Source organism: Eleutherodactylus coqui, chromosome 5 (genome assembly GCF_035609145.1).
Source record: "Eleutherodactylus coqui strain aEleCoq1 chromosome 5, aEleCoq1.hap1, whole genome shotgun sequence".
In the NCBI taxonomy this organism is placed as follows: Eukaryota; Metazoa; Chordata; class Amphibia; order Anura; family Eleutherodactylidae; genus Eleutherodactylus; species Eleutherodactylus coqui.
This window is the reverse complement of record NC_089841.1, coordinates 203,439,380-203,464,994: the sequence shown is the minus strand read 5'-3', so window position 1 is coordinate 203,464,994 and position 25,615 is coordinate 203,439,380. Positions and strand designations below refer to the sequence as shown.

Below are 25,615 nucleotides of genomic sequence, written 5' to 3'. Positions count from 1 at the left end.
CCTGAAACTTATCCAGATTAATTTGTAACTGCATTCTGTCCTCTCTTGTGTTAATTACTTGACATAGTTTTGTATCATCTGCAAATATTGATATTTTGCAGTACTATCCTTTTGCAAGATCATTAATAAATATATTAAAAAGAATAGAGCCCTATACTGCCCCCTGTGGTGCCCTGCTAGTAACAGTAACCCAATCAGAGTACCATATAGACTCGAGTATAAGCAGAGTTTTTCAGCACATTTTTTATGCTGAAAAAGCCCCTCTCGGCTTATATTCGAGTGAGGTAAAAAATAACAACAAAAAAACCCTGTAATACTCACCTCCCAGCCGGCGTATGTGTCCCCGGCACGGTAGTCTTCCCAGCGCTGCGGCAAGCTGCTTGAGAACTCTCCCTGCTGTCATTTCCCTGCTCAGCTTTGAATCCCCCAGCCGTCAGCGCTGTGTAAATAAGCACTGTGATTGGATTGAGCGCCAGCCTATCACAGCGGGCGCTCGGTCATTCACAGTCATTCAGTGAATGACATCGCTGAATGGCTGTAATTGGTTTATCGAGCGCTGGCTGTGATTAGCTGGTGCTCGATTCAATCACAGCGCTTACTTGCTGACCTCGGGCAGAATTTTCAAGCAGCTTGCTGCACCGCCGGGGAGACCATCGCGCTGGGGAGGCGGTTTTTTTTACCTAGTATATATTCGAGTACAGCTAGACTTATATTCGACTCAATAAGTTTTACCAGTTTTTGTGGTAAAACTTATTGACTCAGCTTATACTCGGGTCAGCTAAAACTCGAGTATATACGGTATGTACCATTAATAACCACTCAATGCTTTCTATCACTGAGCCAACTACTTACCCACATTGTCGCACAAACCAAGCATTCTCATTTTATACACCAACCTTTTAAACAGCAAAGATACACAACATCCAATGACTCTCCCTGGGCCAGTCTACAACTTACCTCCTCGTAGAAGCTGATCAGATTGGTTTGACAGGAGCGACCCCTCATAAACCCATGCTGATATGGAGTTATACAGCTATTTTCATTGAGGTTCTCCAGGAATAGAATCTCTTAGAATTCCCTATTTTACCCACAATAAAAGTAAGATTTACCAGCCTATAGTTTCAGGTTCGTATTTTGACCCCTTTTTGAATATTGGCACCACATTTGCTATGTGTCAGTCCAGTGGAACCGGCCCTGTCACTACAAAGTCTTTAAACATAAGAAACAAAGGTCTGTCTATCACATAACTAAATTCCATTAGAACCCAGGGCTGTCTGCCAGGGGACACGCCAATTGTCTATTTTAATCTGTTTAAGGTGGCTATGCACTTCCTCCAGGGTTAAGGTCCACTTAGACGGGACGAATGTCGGGCAAATGATGCATGACATTCGTCCCTGTGTGTCCTCGCTCCTGTGCTGTTGCACAGGAGCTAGTAGCACTCGCTCACTTAAAGAACGGCCAGCAGGGGGGCAGGGAGGCTGCCAAAGATTTCTCTCCTCGCATTCCCTTGCCCCTCTCCTCTGGCCTCCTCGCTGTGAGCCAGCGATACTAGCTTCTGTGCAGCAGCACAAGAGTGAGTATGTGCATGGACGAGTGTCGGGCATCGTTTTCCCGACATTCAGTCTAAATGGGCCATTAGACTGGTGACATTTAATGGAGAGTTTACTTTATAACTCTGCATTTCATCTGCCATTTCATTTTCCTAAATGAATACACTGGTGAGAAAAAAAATATTTAATATATTTGCTTTTTCCTTATCCTTTTTTAAAGGGCCAACACGTTAAGTATTAATCATTTAGCTATTTATTTACTATTTATAGAGACAGTGACAACAATGGATGAGTTCGGACTGGGGGAGTATCTCCTCAAGGGGGTCATAGTTATATTGGGGACTGTAGTTCTAAGAGGTTCACATGATGAAGGTTATGTTAGTCAGTGAGTGATGCTATGTACAGTTAGTGAACAATGTGATGTGTATAGATTCATGACGCGAAGTGTATTCTGACAAGGGTCAGGACACTTTGGGCATAGCAGCACTATGGGCAGATGAGAGACAGTAATGCTTAACGTAAAATAAAAATGTGTATGTGACCACCATGAGGGAAGACCGCATGGAGAGTTTCCTTACGACCTGGTTGCCCTGGGCCATGTTTCTGACCATCCCAGGGCTGTCTTGGATGTTAACGTCCTGAGGTGAAGCGGTGCAGATGTGTGTTGGGGGAGAGCAGAGAGAAGGGCCCCACAACTCTACTAGATGGGGGGCTAGTTGACTAGAAGTGGTACCAATATGTCAGGTAAATCTACTATACCTTGGTTAGCATATGATTTATTGAATATTACTCCAAGCCATTGTTTATTTGTCCGTTTGGGATTTTATTTTTGTTTATGTTACAATCTCTATAAGCAATAGATCCCCCTGCGGGCGCATTAGCCACGAGGTTGACATTCTGTGGACCTTCGGTAATGGGGAGTACAATATTGGTTGTGGAGCAATACAAGTATGATGGATTGTAATATGCTAATCAAGTGCCCTGTCACCCCGAGGAAGGAGAAGAGAAGATGTTCCCAGCACCTGACTGGCATGCTGCGGAATGTATGATGGAGAGACATATTATTGGTATGTGACTTCTGATTAACTTCTGCAACATTAAAAGTACTCACGCCCTCATCATCAGTGGCTTCACTTTAGTGCTGCTAGATGATCCCTGCGCCCCTTTTTGCAGGAACTGTGTCTATAGTGCCTACAGTGCATGACGGATGGGCTTGCTAGTGTCACAATACTTTATATGGTGAATAAAGAACGTATTCGCATCTTATTATCTATTCTTCTCCTTTGAAAGAATTTGTTTTAAAGAGCATTTATCACCAGAGATGATTACTTTCCTTACTGTTTACTCCTTAAGGAACAGGCTGTTTTGAACCTTAAAGACCAGACACTTTTTAGGGATTTTACGACGCCAATTTTTTTCATTTTTTTTCTGTGACATATAGCGCTATTTTTTGAACATTAGATTTTTATTAGCATTTTCCATAGAATACAATATATTCAAACATTTGAAACATATTGATCTTCATCAGCAAAATCAAATAATTGGATATTACAGCTGTATGGGGAATGGAAGGAGAGGAAAGAAAAATCTGGGGGAGGGGTAAAAGGAATAGAAGAGGGAATAGTTTATAACCTTGCCAGGTACCCTGCTAACATATATATTCTGTTTTTAGTTCTGAAACAGCAAATATTCGGCCATGTGAATTTAGCATAGTCCAATATGGGTTCCACAGTGTTAGAAAATTACGTTCAGAGCCACGTCCGCTAAGGCAGGGAAAGCAGCGAGAAAGGACTAAGCAATAAGACGAGAGAGGGGGGGAGAGAGAGACGGTAGCAACTAGTCAAATCCAGTCGGCAATTTTATCATCCGAATCCACGCTGCCCAATCTTTTCTGTATTGAACCAAAATATTTTTTTGACTTGCAACCAGTTTCTCATGGATGCATTTCTGTTATAGAGGGTGTGTCTTTAGATCTCCAGTTCCTCGCTATTAAGATTCGGACAGTATGGAATATGTGAGATACTATTACTCTATGGCTCCTAGGGATATTTTCTATTCCTATAAGGAGCAAGGCCAGTTACGGCTCTATTTTCCCAGAGGAGGGTAGCAGATTAGATATGAATTGTGAGACCTGGGCCCAAAATTGGTGTAACAGGGGGCAGGACCAGAATATGTGGAGCAGTGAGCCAACTCCGCCACATCCCCTCCAGCAAAGAGGAGAAATATCTCCTTTCATTTGCGAGAGTCTTAGTGTAGTACAATACCATCTGGTCAGGAGTTTTTGGTACTGTTCCCAGTGGGAGGCGCAGGAGGTAGATTTAAAAGCCCATTTTAGAGCCTCATACCATGCCTTTGATGGAAATTTAATATTCAAGTCTCTTTCCCAATTTAGGAAATTGCCCGTTTTTTTAAAGAAATGACTGCCTGATAGACGAGTGTAGATAGATTTTGAGAGGTTTTTCTGCGGTGTTATATTTTCATATAGTAAGTCATTTAAAGGGTTCGGTAAGATTGAGGAGAGACTCCTAGAAAGCTGCGGATACGTAAATACGTGTAGTGTTCAGAGATTGGAATTGCGTATTTCTCTTGTATCTGGGGAAAAGAAAGCATGGTATTCCCCTGGTTTAAGTCATAGTTGCTCTGTGTGGCCAGTTATTTAAGGAGAGGTCAGGGATTAGATGTTTTAAGCTAAGTAATGGAAGGGGAATTTTTGTTGCCATGTTTGATTCCAGATTTGACCCAAAGCGTATTGCATTCCACCCCTGTAGGGTAACTTTCACTGTCGGGGGATATTGCAAGACTCCCTGGGCCTTTAGCGAGTTTGCTAGCGGTTATGCCCGCCGAGAAAGATTCAATAGAGGCCCACGTTTTGTCTGATTCTGTGTTGCACCAGTGTCTACTTTGGTCGATTAGAAAAGCTTTATGATAGTTGTGAAGATTGGGAAGTCCCATTCCCCCAAACTTTAACCCTTTCCAATCCACTGTCTGACCTCTGAAGACATTATGATTTAAGGCTGTACAGCTCCGATGTTGGAAGACGTCCAACGGGGTTCTCTTACTGTATATTGCCAGCCTCTCTGCTGTTGGAGCCTATCCATCGTGTCACCACATGCAATACTAGCTCTAGCCAGCATATAGCGCTGTTGTATAACAGCAGAAAAAGAGTAAGCCTCCTAGGAAAACCAGGATTCAAATTGGATGGGAAAGGGTTAAGGGCCTACTCATAATTGAGAACGCCACTCTGGGTTTTGCTTCTCTCCATATAAATCCGCTCATTTGTTGGTGAAACATCGAGAGAATAGATTCAGGAATGGGCACAGGAAGAGTTCTAAAGAAATATAGAATGTGGGGAAGAATAAGCATTTTATACAGTATCATCCTGCCCATGCAACTAGGCTCGAACTTGGCCAAACAGTCCAGTTCTTTTTGTATTGATATTTTCAATGTGGGGAAGTTTGCTGAAGATAGGGCTATTTTTTTAAAATGTTTTTCACTGACTTTTTTTTTCTTTCATTTTTTAGTTTTATTGGCGCTAAAAACCTAAAAATATATATTTTTTTTAACATTTATGGTTGTTGTTTTTTTTAAATTAGTATATTTGCACAAAAATAAAGTATGGGAATGGGTTCCTCATTTTGTTTCGGATGTATAATATATTATTTTAATACATAATGTGTATGGTTTCGGATTACTGGGCGCATACAGTGACATTTTTGGTTGGTGTCGGCTTTGGGTCATTTTATTTATATATATTTTTAAGTTTTATTCAGTAATTTTTTTCTTACTTATTTATGTAACTATTTTTTTTTCCTATCTATGTTCCCCATTATGTCATATAAGACCTTAGGGGGACATTCACATATTTTGTTTTTTTTTTTAATTTCATACTTTTCCACTGTAGCTGGGGCATTCATAGGAGCCCCAGTTATAGAGAAAAATATTCCCCTGTACTGACATCAGACGCTGGCAGAGCTGATCAGGGTCTGCTAGGACCCTGTAACTCTGTTCTAACAGGGACCCGGTGGTCACGTGACCGCCAGGTCGCGTAATGGAAGAAAAACTTCCACTTTCACTTTTTAGTGCATAGCACTCATTGGGCGCTGTGTACCAAGGATAGGAGAAGGCAGAAGTGAATAAAAACAGCTTTTCCCTTCTCCTCTGGGTTTCTCAGCTGTGACTAACAGCTGACAACCCAACCTGCTCCTGTGTGATTGGAGAAGCAGAGGCTTTAATCCTGCGCCGTATTTCTGCGACCGGGCGGGATTAAAGCCCAGGACTAAGCACTGTAAATTTACAGCGCTCGGTCCTGAAGTTAAAGAGGTTGCCTCACAAAATAAAGATTTTTAAATATGACTAATAATAAAACCTAAAAAGGTATTTTTTTATTGAATGTACTTATTATGCAAATAGGCGTCTCCTTTCTGGAGCCAGCACATGCCTTTTCTTAGATTTTTTATTTGCAGCCATAGAACGTGAGTATATACATTTAAATAAATTTGTATATTTATTACATATTTCATTGTAATGTGTAGTAGTTTTATTTATAAAAAGTTAATACAATGTTTCTCTCTTCTTTCCAAATGTCCCAACAATGCATTTAATGTAAAACAGCAAGGAAAGCGAACCTTCTACCTTGACCTAAATTTAAAAAAATCCACTCCTGTTTGGAAATAAAGAGACTGATTCATGAATTTGAAGCTAACTAAAAGTCCTCTTACCTCAATAGAATATGCTTTACCGATACCATCTCCAGCTCCGGTCACAACTAGGAGAGAAACCAGATACACTTATTGTGTAGAAGCCAATTTTCCTTTTTTAAGGGGGAAAGAAATTCCTTCCCGACTGCAATCTGGTAACCAGAATAATCCCCGGATTACTGACCATTCTAAAGTTATTAAAGACTATAATATGTAATATTGTGACACCCAAGAAAGGCATCCACACTCCTCTTACACTCTTTTAGTCAGTTTGCCATCACCACATCCTCAAGCAGAGAGTTCCATAGTCTTACTGCTCTTACAGTAAAGACACCCTTTTATGTTGGTGTAGAAACCTTCTTTCCTCTAGTTGTAGAGGGTGCCCTCTTGTTACTATGATATCACAGTCTAAATGGTATAAATAGATGATGGGAGAGATCTCTGTATTGTCCCCTGATATATTTATACATAGTTATTAGGTCGCCCCTCAGACGTCTTTTTTCTAAACTAAATAACCTCAATTTTGATAGTCTCTCTGGGTATTGTAGTCCGCACATTCTACTAGTTACTTTACTTTCCCACCTTTGAACCTGATCAAGCTCTGATATGTCCTTCTTGAGTACCGGTCCCTACATAATATTCCATGTGTGGTCTGACCAGTGACTTGTAAAGAGGAAGAACAATGTTCTCATCATGTGACCCTAGACCTCTTTTGATGCACCCCATGATCCTATTTGCCTTGGCAGCAGCTGCCTGACACTGGTTGCTCCAGTTAACATTACATTTAACTAAACTTCCCAAGCCCTTTTCTATGTCAGTGTTACTCAGTGGTTTCCCATTTAGCACGTAATAGTCACCTGTAATTTCACCTGTCCATATGCATAACCTTACATTTATCAGTGTTAAACCTCATTTCTCTCAGTTTATCCAGATCTTTCAGCAACCACATTCTGTCCTTTGTGTTAATTACTTTATATGGTTTTGCATCATCTGCAAATATTTGTATTTTACTGTACAATCTCTCCACAATATCGTTAATAAATGTATATAAAAAAAGAATAGGGCCCAGTACTGCCCCCTGTGCTACTCTACTAGTAACTGTGACCCAATTAGAGTATTACCATTAATAACCACCCTCTACTTTCTATCACTGAGCCAGTTAGTTACCCACATTCTCACCCAGACCAAGTATTCTCATTTTATATACCAACCTTTTATACGGCACAGTATCAAACGCTTTGGAAAAGTCAAGATATACAAGATCCAATGACTCTCCCGGTCCAGTCTAGAACTTACCTCCTCGTAGAAGCTGATCTGACAGTGCAAATACAGGATGTTCAATAACAGCAATACTACACTTTAAAATGCTTCAGAAGAGCAATATTATACATCAAGTCATGTAAACCAAGCACATCTTCTCCTAACAGTAAATTATGTGCACTTTGTATTCTGTATTATTACGCTAGCAGTCACATTTCCACTCTATTTGATATCTGGATGTTTAAGTCTTGAATGTTACATGGAAAAAGAAACAAATTACATCTATAAGTCATAACAGAGCCGATAGATCTGTGTCCTATTTTGGAATAAAGGAAATCCGAACAGTAAGATAACATTATACAGGGATCTTGTCAGTATCAATCATTTTAAGATCTGCAGTAAAACATGTGCACAACAGACAATAATAGTATCTTCTGGGAGGATTGATGCAAGATGTTTCCCCTTGGATTGCTTACACTAAACAGTAGAGAGTTATGTTGTAAAATACATTGTAACAAGCCATAACATTGTAGTCTTGAATGGCAATACCATGAAATAGAACTTTTAAAGTGTTTTGTTTCAGTTGCTCCCGACACTGTTCTTATACTCTGATGCAGATCAGATATGGAAAGCTCTAACGTCTCCCATAAGAGGACTAGCAATACATTTGTGCATCCCCCAAAAAATGTTTAAATTTACCCAAAAAAACTCTGGAAGAAAGCATCTCTTTCACTAAGATTCACATAGGAATCAATGTGCTTTGCAGGACACTTGACCATCACACCTACTGTATGAATTTATTGGACATTAGAGATGAACGAGCATACTCGCTAAGGGCAATTGCTCGAGCCCGCCGTCGGCACCTGAACCTTTTGTCTCGAGCGGGCAGGTAATCGCTAAGGGTAATGCTCGCTCGAGCAATCGCCCTTAGCGAGTATACCCGCTTATCACTATTGGACATCCTATTCCAAACCATGGGTATTAATCCTTTCCAATCCAATTTGTATCCTGGTTTTCCTAGGGGGCTTACTCTTTTCCTGCCATTATACAATAGCGCTATATGCTGGCTAAAGCCAGTACTGCATGAGGTGACACGTTGGATAGGCTCCGACAGCAGAGTGGCTGGCAATATACAGTAAGAGAACCCCGACGGACTTCTTCCAACATCAGAGCTGTACATTCTTAAATCATAATGTCTTCAGACGTCAGACAGTGGATTGGAAAGGGTTAATATGGTGTTGGGTCCCCTTTTGGGGCTATAACTGCCTCCACTTTTCTGGCAAGATTTTCTACAAGATATTGAAGTGTGTCTGTGGGAATTATCCATTCAACCAAAAGAGCATTTGTAAGGTCTTGAGCTAATGTTAGACAAGAAGGGCAGTTGGCATCTAATTCATCCCAAAGGAGTTCGATGTAGTTTAGGACACTCAAATTCTTCCACATCAGTACCTCCCATAGACTTCTATGGGGGCATTTGATGTACAATATGCAGAAAAAAACAGCAGTACCTATTTTCTTGCGCGTACATGACATGCACACAAAAAACGTTCATGTTAACGAACCCTTTGACGTCTATTTTATACGTGCAAAAACGCGCCCAAGTAGCGTAATCTGAAGCCGCCCTAAGAGTCACATTGGCCACGTACAATTCAAACTGATTTCTTTGTGGGAAACTTTTCCACACGTTTTGCAACTTAGACTATAAAAACTGCAATAGCGTGATTGTGACAGTTTCTTATAAAAGCAGTGACAGTTTGAATAAGAAAAGGCTGGAGGAAAATTATAATTATTGCCATAAGAGATGAAATGTCAGTCCTTGATTTGATCAGAGAAATGGAAAGTCATATTAAATGTGATGCAATTCCAAGTAGTTCAAGATGTCTTATGTTCCATTAACAAGTGTATATCAGCAAGTGATGCAATAGTGATTTCTCAGTTATAGCTTATGTTCTGTGACACGCAAGACAAGGTTTCATCTCATAAGCCTTGCAAGTTTATGTGCTAAATGACTTGCTCTCCATATTGGAAAAAAAGGATCTTTTTCGTCTTTCCAGAAAGACCGGACTGGCGATGTGCACTACTGCACTGGTGTAACTAAAGGGGATGCAAGGGATGCGGTTGCGCCCGGGCCCAGGAGCCTTAGGCCTCCTATCCACGGGCGACTGTTTATTGCGTTATCCGCGGCAATAATCCGCACGTGGGTAACGCATGAAATGCCTTTCATAGGATAACTATGGAAAATGCAGCCAGATGTACACGAGCGGAAATTCATTGCGATTTTCCACATGCGTAATAAAAGTCTCGGCATGCTGCGATTTGGTGCAAATTTCCGTGATGAACCTTCCATTTAAAGTCAAAAGCTGCGATAAATCGCAGGAACTTTAAATGTTCTCCCATGGCAGAAATCCGCTCGCGTTAAAACGCAATGCCCGTGGACAGGCCGCCTTAGGGGGCCCATAAGGCCTCTCTTCTCCATATAGGGAGCCCAGTACTATGAATGAAGCATTATAGTTGGGGTCCCTGTTACAAGTTTTGCACTGGGGCCCAGGAGCTTCAAGTTACGCCTCTGAGTTAAGGGGTTTAGAGAAGTTGGGGGGCCCCAAGATAAACATTTGCACCTGGACCCATGAGCCTTTAGCTACACCCCTGCACTGCCGGGCAGATTCCTGGTGGGTCACGCTGTCTGATGAAACAGTGGGCCTCTGATTCTTGTCCTTATTATATTTTCTACTTGTGCCAAACCTGACAGCAGTGCTGGTTGAGGGCAGTGAAAAGTTGCTCCGCCGATGCCTCTTTCTGAAAGTCGTGATACACTAGTGTCTGGATGTTCTGTGCCGTCAGAGCTAACCATATGATCTAAATGACATGCTAATGTTGAACTGCGGGTCAATATAATTCTTACAATACTCAATTTATACAGTTTTTTGTATGTCATTACTTTTGCACAATAAAAACTTTAAAAAATGGTATTTCCACTGCAAAATTCCAGAACCAAAACATTTTTCCCTTTTCAGATACATGCATAATTTTGATTATTTGTTGGCAAAATATTTTGAGCAGCACGGGGTTTGGTGCTGGGGTTTAGGAGCAAGCAATGCAAATTTTGCATTAATTGCTCATGGCCCCTGATGACTCCCTAAAATATGTGTTGTTAGCCGTTTAGTCGTTCACAACTAAGATTTCCAATTCCTTGCTATCACCAATAGGGCTGGGGTTAAAATATGGCAGGAAAGCCTTCTAGTGTTTGAGGGGAGATCCTCTATTGCAGAAAGATATGGGATTAAACTGAAAGGGAGGAGACATAAACTAGATGACAGTGACAGTCATTCTGACAATGAGGGTGATCAATGAGTGGAACAGGTTACCACAGGAGGTGGCAAGTTCTCTTTCAATGGAAGTGTTCAATCAAATATTAATTTGAAGCGGTTTCCATAGATTAGATATTAGGAAAAACTTTCTGAGCGTGATCAATGAGTGGAACAGGTTACCATGGGAGGTGGTGGGTTCTCCTTCAATGGAAGTGTTCAAACAGAGACTGGACAAATATCTGTATTGGATGATTTAGTGATCCTGCATTGAGCAGGGGCTTGGACCCGATGACCCTGGAGGTCCCTTCCAACTCTACCAGTCAATGAGTCTATGATTGAGGCCAGCCCTGGATTAGGTGGTTGTTGTTAGCCGTTTAGTCGTTCACGACCCTCATGACCCTAAAGGCGAGCTCCCTCTATGTTTTTCGGTTTTGTACTTTTTCTTTCAGTTGTCTGATATCCATGCCAGTATCAGCTTTGACAGCATCAAGACAGTATCAAAATATGTACACCACACCATCAATAAAAGAAGGAAAATTAAAGTGGAACATAGAAACATCTTATTTAAAGAGTCAGAGTTGACTTCCCTTTTTCAGTCAGAATCAGTCAAGCGTACGTTACCACTAAAAAAGCACTAATATAACCAATAGTACTGCCATATAGTGATCAGATACCTGATATACAAATGCTCTCTAAGATGACATCACATGGCAGACCATATAGGTAAATGAAAATATGTACACCATACCATGAACATAAGACCAGCTTCACACGGGGGTAAGTGCATTTATGGAGGGATGAGCGCAGAGTTTTTGCGGAATGAATTATGCTTTTTTGCGTGCGCATTGGCACATTCTACTGTACTTTTTGTGCCCACAGATAGATGCTATTAGTTTGTTAGGGCATGCACAGAGAGGAATTATTACTTTGTAGAAGCAAAAAGGGCACTATTGCTGTACTTTGTGGAGGTGCAGAAGGGCAGCGTGTCTTTATGGGGGCAAAGAGCACTATTTGTGAGGGTACAGAAGGCACTATTACTTTGTGAAATCCAGTACAGATAGGCATTATTAATTTGTGGTGGAAAAGGGGGGCATTATTACTTTGTGGGAACACAGAGGGACACTATTATTTTGTAAAGGCATGCACAGATGGCCACTATTACTTTGTGGGGGCATAGAGGAGGCACTACCGCTTTGTGTGTGACACAGAGGGAGTAGTAGTATTTTTCAGGGGCACATTGTTATCTTGTGGGTGGCAAAACAGGGACACATTACTATGCTGGGGTCAAAAAGCGACATCATTACTGTTTGAGGGCACAGAGGAGTGGGATGTTACTCTTATGGTAGCTACTATAGAGGAAATTTACTTTGTGGGGCCACAAAAGGAGATCACTTTTTCTGTGTGGAACACTTAGCGGGACATTTAGAATAGTGACTAGATGGTAAGCCTTTGCAGAGATGAATAAGCTGGAAGGCATCTACATGCACCCGGATAAATAGGAAAAGGGAAAGAGAACAAGTCCAATCAGAGAAGCATTTTAGACACCAGGTGTACTTACTAAGGAGATATGCACAGAGAGGAACTATTACTTTGTAGGAGCAAAGAGGGCACTATTACTTCGTGGAGGCAAGCATAGAAGCCACGATTATTTTTTGAAATCATGCACAGATGGACATTATTTGTGGTGGATAAGGTGGACACTATTACTTTGTGGGGTCATGCACAGATGGTCACGATTACTTTGTGAGGGCATAGAGGAGGCACCACCACTTTGTTTTATGACACAGAAGAGGTAGTAGTATTTTTTTAACCCCTTTCCCCTCCATGACGTACCGGTACGTCATGGAGCGGTGGGGTATGTATGAAGAGAGGTTGCTGACACCCGCAGGCAATAGCCACTATCAGCCGATCACGGCTATTAACCATTTAAATGCCGCTGTCAATTCTGACAGCGGCATTTAAATCCCCCGAACAATGTTCGGGGGTCCTGCACGGCCCCCCCGCGGTGAGATCGGGGGAGCCGTGCAGGTGTCATGACAGCCAGGGGCCTAATGAAAGGCCCCAGGGCTGCCTTACCAGACTGCCTATCAAGCCATCCCCGTGGGGTGGCTTGATAGACAGCCTGTTAAATTGCAGTATGACGTAATGCTATAGCATTACGTCATACTGCAGGAGCGATCAAAGCATCGCATGTTAAAGTCCCCCAGGGGGACTTCAAAGTAAAGTAAAAAAAAAAATCAATAAAGTTTTTTCATTGTAAAAAAAAAAAAAAAAGTTATAAAAGCTTAAATCACTACCATTTTGCCATATCTATTATTAAAAAATCTAAATCATAAAATAAAAATATGTATTTGGTATCTTTGCGTCCGTAAAAGTCCGATCTATCAAAGTACTGCATTATTTTTACTGCACGATGAACGTCGTCCGGGGAAAAAAAAAAAGAACGCCAGAAATGCACTTTTTTAGTTACCCTGTCTCCCAGAAAAAATGCAATATAAAGCTATCAAAAAGTCGTATGTACTCCAAATTGATACTATCGGAAACTACAGGACATCCTGCAAAAAATGAGCCCTTGCTCAACTACGTCGACGGAAAAATAAAAAAGTTATTGCACGCACAAAATGACCGCAGAAAATAGTTGGAAAAAATTAAATGTCTGAAAAAAAAAAAAAGAGTAGTATAGTACAAGTTTGGTATCGTAGTAATCGTACTGACCCATAGAATAAAGTTATCATGTCGCTTTTGTTGCCGTTTGTGTGCTGTAGAAACAAGACGCACTAAAATATGGCGAAATATATTTTTTTTCATTTTACTCGACTTAGAATTTTTTAAAAGTTTTTCAGTACATTATATGGTACTTTAAATAGCACAATTGAACAATAGAACTCGTCCCGCAAAAAACAAGCCCTCATACAGCGACGTCGATGGATAAATAAAGGAGTTACGATTTTTTTGAAGGGGGGAGGAAAAAACGAAAATGGAAAAAGAAAAAGGGGCCACGTCATTAAGGGGTTAAGGACACATTATAAACCTGTGGGTGGCAAAATCCTTTCTGACCTACATCATAGGCCTCTCAACCAGCAACCTACTGTACATTGATGAGGAGCAAACACCCTGAAGCCGGCAATCTATGCAGAGTTTATCTTTTCCTTCTAGCGAAGACTCTAGCTTTAGCTTTTATTCCCAGTTATTGTTACATGGCTTATTAAGAGGTCCTGACATTGACTTGCAGGAATGCTGCCTTCCAATATGTAGCGCTATAGAGGTATTGTTCCATCTTCCTGTTTACGTGTATATTATTTTTACAATTATGAGCCTATATGGTTATAGGAAACAGCAATGTTCTATGACAGTCAATCAGACAACCATGTTTTTGGCACCACATTGTAAGTTTCCATTCATGTTTACATATGCCTTTTCTCCTAAAATACAGCCTGGCTCATTTGGAATACACACTAATATGTCTCACTGATATGTACAGTTAGTATATGTATAGAAACATCTACCAGTACATTTTAGGATATAAACCAGTGGCACCAGTCCCGAGTGGCATTAACGGAGTTATTAACAATAATTGATGTGTCCATGGTCAAAGTGCTTTACAATGCTATGTTATGCCACCCTGAATCCAGCTGTCTGTGCATAGTTTATGTTCTCCTTCTAAAGGAGCCTCTGGCTTTGGCTTATATTCTCACTTATTGTTAGAAGGCTTGTTAAAAGCTCTAACATTGACTTGTAGGAATGATGCCTTTCAAAAAGTGTGTTAGGTGCACTGTTCAGACACAATCCTCTGCTTCGGTGTCTAGCAGGCATGGGCGTTGTCCTGCTCACCCTGATCACTGAACTTACATTTATTCTCTTCCAGCACTCCTAGGGTTAATTGCTTCTGGGCCTTCTGCTCAGCTGATGCATCTTTTCTAATCAGTGCCCTATATAGCTGCCCTGGGCCTTTCAGACAGTGCTGTAGTGTTGTTGTGTGATTCGTGTCCATAACTCCATGTCTAGCTGCTGCTCCAGCAGTTTCTTTGCTACCTTGCTTTCTGCTCATGTTCTGTGTCCTCCGTTCCTGTACCCAGCTCTCTGTTATACTCTTGAGTCTGTTTCTCTGTTTATCCTTGTCAGCCTCTACCTCCTTTGTTCCTGTACGCCCCGGTATTGTTCTGTCGTTTGTTTTTAGGTGTTTTGTCCTTCTCCTGGCTAGTATGACTAACCAAGAGCTGTCACCAGGAGCCACCCCAATGGATAACAGCAATCATGTAAAAGTTAAAAAAAAGTTGGAAAAAGTAAAAAAAAGAAAAAAAAAAAGTTTGTTTCATCTCTTCCCATAAGTGGATCACATCAGTGAGGGGAGATGAAATTAGGTACCTAAAGCCCCCAGATTTATCTGCGGACCTTCCCCTTGCTTTTGCATCCGTCACCAAAAAGCCGCAGATTGCAGGGGTCATTTAAAAATTCCCCGCACCTGGCTACTAAATGTAGCTGACAGCCTAGAGATTTTATTGGGGGCCGCAGTATGTGGTTCTTGGTCCCGTGATCACCGTAATCCAATGGATAATGGCGATCATGTAAAAGTAAAAAAAAGCTAAAGTTTCACCTCCCGTCACGGATCCGATTCATGTGGGAAGGTGAAATTACTTAACTAAGTCCTCCGGCGATGTCGCCCAACAGGATCCTTATCCGTGGACCTTTCCTAGCTTTGGCGCATGTGCCCATCGCCAAAATGGCGGACGCAAGTGCAGAAGCTGGGGAGGGCACGGAAATTTAAAATCTCCTTGCTCCTGGCAACTAAAGATAACCGAGAGCTTGGAGCAGAGACTGAGGGCCACCGTGAGTGGTCCTCGATTACAGGATCGCCATTATCCATTGGTGACCAAATCACCAGAGCCACCACGATAGCCAGAAATCAACTACTACAATACACAGAGAAGGAAGAAAACAGTTGTATACCTCTAGTAGTGACGTACAATCCACAGCTGGAGGTAATAAGGAAAACTGCAAAGAAACTCCACCATACCCTACACAAGGATCACCATCTAAAAACCATATTCCTGAATCCTCACCTTCTGTGTTACAGGCAACCTCCAAATTTGAGGAACCTTATAATCAGGATTCCATTGCCCTCTGAAAAGGAACTTATTCCTGTAATGTAAGGAGCTGTAAGACCTGCTCACATATACTGACTGCAGACAGGATACGGATCCCCAACACACAGCAGGACTATAAGATCCCAGGGACATTCATTCACATGTTCCACGTCCAATGTTGTGTACCTGATCCTGTGCAGTAAATGTCCTGTTGGGGGGTTTTATATTGGAGAAACAGAACAAAAACTGAGAGCCAGGAGGAGATCTCATCGCCATACAATTATACAGAGAAAGACAGAATTACCTGTAGCGGAACACTTTTCTATCCACAGACATGACATAGAAGATATGAGAGTTATGATATTGAAGGGTAGTTTCAAGTCACAAAGCCATAGAAGAATTTGGGAATATAAATTTATAACAACTTTTGACACTTTCAATAAATGGTTAAATTATTCATGAGGATTTATGCGTAAATGTTATCTATAGCACAGATAACACTGCTGGCCTGTATTCCCCCCCAACACTAATTCAGGGACCATAAAACCTTCACTCCATTATCAGTGTTTAGTTAAAAATGTTTGCGTTTCTGTTGCAGTATTCCTTTAAGTGCAAACCAATGACATCAATGCCTGTGCCTTGTCATAAGTATGTGTTAATAAATATGCATGCTTCTTCAGATCCATTTCATTAAGCCTGAAGAAGAACCCTGCGTTGGTTCAAAAGCTGGCATTAACATCATGTATTTTTGTTAGCCATTAAAAGGTATCATATCTACAAGATTACTTGGTTTCTCTTGCTGGGAACAATCACATTTTGTGAGTTACATATGTACAGTTATTTGCCTCTACAGTGTCATCTAGTGGCCACAAGTAGCACAGCGGGCATATAGAATTACAATGCAATAACAAAGAGTGCATCATCATACATATAGCGTATTAAGTAACGACACGGCAAGGGAAGAAGAAATGGAAGAGTAGCTCTGTAAAGGTTTTAAATAATCCGACCCTTACATAAAGCAGCCTGTACTGATGACCAGTTCCCTTTAATTTAACCTGCTCCAGGTTTGGTGAATTTTTTAACCATTTATTTCATAATCCATGTATTGCAATTTGGCTTTTTATAGCAATTCCAGAAGCCTTTCCTAGAAGTACTTGTCTAAATAATCAAATGCTCTCATAAATGTGTCAAGAGTTTCCATTCCCTTCAATAAAAAGATTGTTTCCCTGTAATCTAAATGAGATAAAGTGAATGGATTCCGGCCTTATCAGTGCAATATTGCACCAAGACGGAGCTTCATAAGCGACTAATAGTCTGAAATGTCACTACTTTGATGATCTGCTCCGCTGGAACTTAGAAACAAATTATTTTGCATCAATGTCTATAGTGCCGTTCCATCCAGAGCTTTATAATTACGTCTTTACTTGGCTTACGTCTGCACACACGCACGATGCATGAACACCATGGCCAGTTTCACATGGATGTATTATGGGTTCATTTTACAGACAAGTGTCCCAGCCTGCCTGCAGGTCTACTGACCCAACTCACAGTATCATGTAGATCCATGAAGTGAGCAGGATGAGAGTAGAATCAGGGGCTTACAAAGAACTCTTGATACAAAAGCTAAACTCAATATTTGGCTCCCACACTGAAAAGAGTTATATGTATTTTATAAGGCAAACTTAATAATCAGCTCTAGTATTAAATAAAGCAGTTACCACATTCAAGTAGCAGCTCTACACAGTGATAGTGATTACAGTGCAGTTACTTCCAGTTACTACAGGTAACGTCATCTCTAGAGTGGTCTGCATTTATTTTTCTTCTCTCTGGGCCCAGACCGCCATTGAGATTTCTTTCAGACACAACTTGCCTCTGCACACTCTCTCGATCCTACTGATGCAAAACCTAATCGAATATTCAGTACCCCCCTATAGTAATGATATGCCCGCTTTGGCCCCACTTAGTAATATTCATCACATTTGTGGCCCTACTTATTATTGGGTGACTGATCTGTGGTGCCACTTACTTGCGGAACCCCCTGTGTGCCTTATATAGTAAGACCTCACATCCTAATAGGACACCATGGGTGCTCCATTTAGTAATATACCACCACTTAGTAATAGAGCCCCTTGTGTGTCCCCATTAATGTGACCCACTATAGCCTGCGATGATGGCAGATTACCTTAATACAAAGTCGTGGGGCACCACTCCTAGAAGTCCAACCACTGGTAGAGGAAGGGGGGATTAAAATCATAAATATATACACACAGGATGCCCTCCAACACTGCATGCGGTATTGGCATGTGCACAGCATGACATCATCACTTCTCTCCTGACTCCAGCACTTACTGTACTCAGAGTACTGAAGCCAGGAAGAAGAGTGATGATGTCATGCTATGCACCTTGCAAGACTATATGCAATGTTAGAGGCAAACTGTGTGTGTACATTCCTGACTTTAACCTCTTCGTCTACTAGTGGTCAGACTTTTAGGAGTGGGTATGGGCTAATTACAATAGGTGAGGTTTGACTGGTTGTGCGCTTGCCTATCACCATAGAGTGAATTGAGCAGTGGTCACACATGTGTACCACCACTCCATTCGTTTAGGAGAACTTGGGGTACATCATTGCAATTACCCTTGTGATCCCTGTATTGAGACCCACCGTAATCAAACATTTATCATCTATTCTATGGGTAAGTCATAAATGTTTTTGGTGGGATAACACCTTTAAGAAGTGAGGAGTCAAAAAAACTAAATTTACAGTGGCATATGAGCAGGAAGGAAAGTTACAACACTTGTATAGTCAATACCACCACTCTAGGGAATGAGCACCTTGGCCGGGTTTTCCTGCCCTCCACTTAGGCAACAAGCTATGCAGAATTAAACAAATGTTACCATCTCACCAGATAGACACAAAGGAACCAGGTTCAAGTTGACCAGTCCCCTAAACTGGGTGGGTTAGTACTCTGATGCAATCTTTAAAGCTATGCCATGGATTGCTTATATTACATGGTATGAAGGGCATCATGGAAGGAAGTAAAATTTTTGTAACAAAATGTTACACCAAAATAAATGAAAAAAATACACCAAATACACTGCCTCACATCACAATTGAGTAGCAGATTGGAAGTTTGCAGAAAATACACATATTTTGTTATATTTCACTCTTCTTTGTTGCTATTGCACAGCTTTACTTGTACTATGAATGAATGACACGGTGGGCATAAGACTAGAGATGAGCGAGTATACTCGCTAAGGCACATTACTCGAGCGAGTAGTGCCTTAGCAGAGTATCTCCCCGCTCGTCTCTAAAGATTCGGGGGGCGGCGGGGGGCGGGGAGCGGCGGGGGGAGCGGGGAGGAATGGAGGGGAGATCTCTCTTTCCCTCTCTCCCCCCCCCAGATCACCGCCGCAACTCATCTGTCACCGGCGCCGGCCCCCGAATCTTTAGAGACGAGCGGGGAGATCCTCGGCTGAGGCACTATTCGCTCGAGTAATGTGCCTTAGCGAGTATACTCGCTCATCTCTACATAAGAAGAGATGAAGAGATGAAGATTGCAGTTTGTTCGTTAGATACATTGTTAGGACTATTACAAAGCAGAAGTGAAGTGTTGCATCTGAGCAGGATGCCAAAGCATCTCGTCCAGATTAGATGTAATACTTGTAAAAGTATTTTAAAAATCGGAAAACAGAACTGACAAGAAGGAAACTAAAATTGGAAAAGGAAAATCTCACCCTGTCTAACTAAGGGCAAAACCACATGGCTGTATGTGCAACTATGCGCACTGCTGCAGAGCATGGTTGCCCATGATCTGGGTTTTTTTTTATTTTTTGCAGGCCATTCAAACTTCGTGCCTTTGAAAAAAACTGTGAAAAGATTGGTCTTGCTATATCTTTCCCGCACATACTGTAGTATTAACTACATGCCCTATCTTTTCTTGCCGTACTAACGGGCAGGTGTACCACTAATGAATCAATGGTTTCATTTCATCCCGTTGAGCGGTCGTGATTATCATAGCCACATAATGGAACTAAAACACACCTATATGAAGAAGTCCTAAATGCAGGACGATTGCCCTGACAAGGATGACTTCACTGATCTGATCGGTTATAGTATAAAATATAACTTTTATTAAATAAATTTTAAAATAATTCCCGGGACATTACAAAAAACAAAATAATGAAAACCCAAAGGAACATAAACCACCACCATAACTGTGCAAAATCAAAATACCTAGGGAAATATACTCTGGATAATAGAATGTTATTTATAGATATTTGTTTAATAAGACAAATTCCAAGTGCATTAGTTTGTGTGCATCGGAAAACAATACGAATATCAGTTAGTGGGAATAAAGGCATCTAGGACTATTCATTCAGGCATTGATATCTGATGGTCAAATAAGACCCCCTATCAAGACGTCCTATTAGTGTAGTATTCCCATATGTAGCCAATTGTAAGCAGGAGACTCTTTCTGGATACAAATATTAATGTAGCACAGTGGTGTACACTTATAGTTTAAAGAACACACTATTGCACATTCCAGACAGATTGTACCGTCCAGACTGAATACCAAATAAGCCAGTGATATGGCCCCCAAATTTTTTATGATTTGATTAACTCATTGGGGCACATATCGTTGAGCTTAAAAATAATTGGACTATAGATCTATTCAATGTCCAGATTGGCTTAAATACAAAAGGAGGCACTCTCCTGGGCATATGTAGATGACAAATACAGTAGCCGGTGCCTAATTTGCTAGGTTTGTTAGTTGTTGGAAAACCTTTGATTTGAACTCGTTAATCTCTCTAGTTCAGTTCTTATTTATAAGTCTTTGTTTTAAACCAGTTTATGTCTTTTAGTTTGGTTTCTGTTAACTGAACATCAGGAACCAATAGGTTAGAACAAAAGAAAAAAACCTTGGTGATATAGTATTGTAAATAGGCTGTTGATTGCCTGAAGGGTATAGATAAGGTTCACACAGGCTAAATAGTCATTGTGAATCTGTATCTAGCTAGAATAGCATCCCCACTACACCGACCAAGAGGACCGAAAACCTAGCTATTTTGTTAATATCAGATAGATATCCGTGCCTAAACTCTTTCCTGCTCTTGGTTAAATAACCATTCCTAATACTAGATCCCAACCAATGTAACAAACTGAAAACAACAAAAGGAAATCATAAAATTAATCAGCAGAGTCTCCAGCCTTGATGGTAGGCTGGAGGCCATTAGTCATTCGTAATTCCTATTGTTTTCTTGGTCCAGGTGCACACAAACTAATGCACTTGGAATTTGTCTTATTAAAATTCTATTATCCAGAGTTTATCTTCCAGGGGATTTTGATTTTGCACAGTTATGGTGGAGGTTTATATTACTTTTGATTTTCATTATTTAGTTTTTTGTTTAAAATTTATTTAATAAAAGCCATATTTTATACTATTAGGCATCAGATCAGTGAAGTCGTATAGTTAATAAACTGTTTCCTCTGCGTCACTGACTAAAGGCTGATTTAGACACAACAAAAATCACTCAAAATTCGCTCAAAAGAATCTTTTGAGCAATTCTCGCTCTGTCTAAATGCAGGGACAATGTGCAGTTTTCGTGCACGAGTTGCAGATTGCTGAATTCTATCTCGCTAGAATTGAGTGATCAGCTATTATCAGCGGAGCAGGCTGTTATCAACCGTCTGCACTGATAAGATTCTCTGCGCCGGTGTCCTGCTGTGAATTCACAGCGGGTCACGGGCTGTAAGTGCAGAGAACACTACAGCTGTTTGCTCATGCAGAACAGCTGTAGTGTTCAGCGAGAGATAGCGGCGGTGTCCTGCTGCGCCTGCATAGCTGTATAGCAGCTAATTAGTTACTATAAAGTATGCAAAGATGATCGCTCAAAAATGTCGCTCAAACTGTAGCTTGAGCGAGTTTTGAGCGATCATCTGTCAGTGTAAATGGGGTATTAGCCCTGACAAGGATGGCCTCACGTCCGGAACCTGGGAACTACCTAAACTGTCTTTAGATGGTAAAGGGTAGGTCAATTCAGATGTAAATAACCATGAAAACAACAGTTAGCAAGCAGATGTTACACCATAATAAGAATAGACACCAAGGACTTATATGACTGTGAGATCAGACATATTTGAGTCAAATGAGCCTCCTCACCATCAGTCAAAGCTGAATGTGGCTCACAAGGTATGCAATGTTGGGGAACTCTAATGCATAATGCAGATGGAGGTCCACAATCTCTTATAGTTGGAAACTATAATCAAATGACTGAACTCTTCGTCCTCCGATTTCTTTTTCTTTTTTCTTACTATGGGTCTTTTCACATTTGTAGCTCTTCTTTGTATACGGCAATATTCTCACTTGACTAAGAGAATTTTTTGTCCATCACAGGAATTCCCATTTCAATGCTTTTTCTCCCGCTATCTCAGAAGGGTTTGAATCTGTCTGGAGGTAACACTTGCATTGGGTTTGCATGTTTTTTCTGTGTTTGTAGGAGGTTCCTACCACGGTCTAAAAATATTGACTGATAGGTTAATAGGAAGGAGTTCTTTACAAATGGACACTAGTGTAGCTATATGTAAAATACGGAAATTATATTGTGGCCACAACTGCTTATAAACCACGATAAATATATTTCTCTACTGGTCTTGTATATCATTTTTAGGAGGTCCAGTAAGCTTAACCTTGTTGGTTGTTCTGTCTTCTATCAACCATTAACCAGTAATTGGAAAGTAATTTTATACAAAATTTTTGAATAGGCATAATATTGTTATCATACTGTATACATCGGCAGTGCTAGTCCACCAAGGTTAGCGAGGTAACGCGTGCTACCGAAAAGCCAGCCAAGGGCTCTGAGCCCTGCCATAGAGAGAAACCTGGACCTCTTCATCTTTGAAAGGAACAAGTGTCCTTGCTTCAAATAGAGCAATGCTTCACCAGACTAAAGTGCCTAGTTAGTTGCTATAGAGCTCTCCCATGAAAATCAAAAGGACTTATGAGGAATTCAGTAGATATGCTACATCCCATAGCTTCCATTTTACCAAGTACATTACAAATACAACAAAAAATAACTTTTCTTAAAGGGAACCTCTATCACTTATCAGCACCATAAACTAAGTTATGGTGCTCAAAGGGCAGGTCCTGAGAAGTCCAGGGATGTACTTTCTATACTCACATGGCTTCCCGTTCCCGCACTGTCACCCATGAAAGTTGGTGCATGGATAGTGCAGTGGACTCATCTCTGCATACAGTTTTCTATGGGAATACGTTCACACAGCTTGTAGAGATGAGTCTGCTGGACTGTCCGCACACTGATTTCCATGGGTGACCATGTGGAAATGAGGAACTGGGTGAATATAAAAATCGCATCTATGAACTCCTGGGGAGCTGTCCTATGAACACCATTACTTAGTTCATGGTACTCGTAGGTGATGACAGGTTCCCTCTAAAAAGCATAAAAACATTTATACTACCACATTAGCATTTCTATACACTGTGTAGATCTGGCCGGTTCCGTATCTGCGTCGGGACCTCCGGTTGGAGGTTCCGTTGCAGACCGGCTGAGAACACTGGAAGAAAAAGTGTTGCATGCAGAGCTATTTCTGCTGTCCAGAAGCCGGGCGGAAAGCTGGCGGACCCCATTATAGTCAGTGGGATCTGTTCAACACTGTTCGGTTCAGAGATGGAATCGTTTGGCCACGTGGATTCCCTGAATGGAGCAGTAAAGCGGAATCCCTACTGCAAATGTGAAACCACCCATAATAGATAAAACATACTTTTAAGACTGTTACATATTTCATCATCACTTCAAAAGGCATCATCTGGCACGGATAGGTTTAATATTTTTAAAGGGGTGATCTTATGAAGACAACCCAATGTTATAAAGGGGGACCCACATTCAGGGCCCACTCTGTAAGTCAAAACAGAGAGCCACTTTGTAAGAGTGCCTCCCACTCTTCGGCCATCCATGTTTTACACCCGAATAGCCTCTATATTCCCCTTGTACTGTCCAGGGATGCCACAAGCCGGATATGTGGAGACTCCAATCTAAAAGAGATTGCCTCTTAAGAAAAGTTGGCTTGGAACATATGTCCAAAATGTATGCAACTACATAGGACTACACACATATCCCCATATTAAAAAAATGTTTAAAGTACAGTGCACCATTAGTCAAGGTGTGATGATGATAGCCCATGGGCATACTGGCCTAATACACATTACTGTGAACACAGCATGAATCCACTAACTTTAATCTACTGAGGTGCATAAATATGGAGTATTTCTAAATATATAGATCTAAGTATATATAGATAATTTTAGGATAGATGGATAGATAGATATGAGAGAGATAGATAGATATGAGATAGATAGATAGATAGATAGATATGAGATAGATATGAGATAGATAGATATGAGATAGATAGATATGAGATAGATAGATATGAGATAGATAGATATGAGATAGATATGATAGATAGATAGATATGAGATAGATAGATAGATAAGAGATGGATAGATAGATAGATAAGAGATGGATAGATCGATATGGAGATAGATGGATAGATATGGAGATAGATGGATAGATATGGAGATAGATGGATAGATATGGAGATAGATGGATAGATATGGAGATAGATGGATAGATATGGAGATAGATGGATAGATATGGAGATAGATGGATAGATAGATAGATAGATAGATAGATAGATAGATAGATAGATAGATAGATAGATAGATAGATAGATAGATAGATAGATAGATAGATAGATAGATATGGAGATAGATATGGAGATAGATAGATATGGAGATAGATAGATAGATAGATAGATAGATAGATAGATAGATAGATAGATAGATAGATAGATAGATTAGATAGATAGGAAATGCATTACACACATTTAATAGTAGTAATTCACAGGTTTGGAAAAAAAAATCATTACCTGCCCATTCTCCCATAGTTTGAAAAAAAGAAGTTGGCAATACACCCCAAAGGTGAGGAAACAGGTACTTTGAAAATCCAATGCATTTCAGCATAAGTTGAAGACATAAAATCAGTCCCAGTGCAGTAAAAAACTGCTGAAGGAGCTCCATGCCAGCAGATTCCTGGATGACTGTAGTGCACTGCCTCACTGTTACTTGCTCCTTGGTTACTTGCAAGAGAATTTATGCTTACCAACTGCTAGGGAGAGGTTTGAAATCACACGTATTCCAAGAGTCATGCTTTACGTGGTTACTCCTTCTTTCCTCCTTTTTGAGTGTTATAAGCTTTTGCAAATATTTACTTCTTTTCTATTGCTAAAGGGTTAGAAAATACAACGTAAATTACTTTGCACAGTAGAATCTGAAAAATCACGCGAACGTATCAATATTTGCGCTACATTTAAATAGTATAGCGAGATGAAAAGTGATGTAACTGAACAAAGTCTACAGTGATAAAAAAGCTAATGTCACGTTAGCCCTGTGTGACATTAACCCCTTAACACTTTCAGGAGCGTGCGTCAGTGATGCTCCTGTTTCCAGGTCACATTCTGCAGTTCTGGTATTCCGACCTTCACAAAATCGTAACTTGTTCATCACAGGTATGACACGCATTACAGTTGTATGGGATGTGTGGGATACAGTCGGAGGAAAGTTTCCAAGGGAGAGTTGCAAGCGTGGAGTAAATGGAGAAGACTTTGGTTAGGGAATAGGGTAGGCTTCCCTAAAAGTGTG

At 40.7% G+C, this 25,615-nt stretch overlaps 1 protein-coding gene across 1 annotated transcript in view; it reads right to left on the bottom strand.

The window, feature by feature from the left end:
* HSD17B3 (hydroxysteroid 17-beta dehydrogenase 3) overlaps positions 1-24,994 on the bottom strand; it is an 82,955-nt gene extending 57,961 nt beyond the window's left edge. Inside the window, exons 1-2 of the mRNA XM_066601997.1 lie at positions 24,844-24,994; positions 6,269-6,315 (exon numbers count right to left, since the gene is read on the bottom strand). Coding sequence (XP_066458094.1) covers positions 6,269-6,315; positions 24,844-24,994 — 198 coding nt within the window. The remainder of the gene's footprint in view (positions 1-6,268; positions 6,316-24,843) is intronic.
* Between the last annotated feature and the right edge of the window lie 621 nt (positions 24,995-25,615).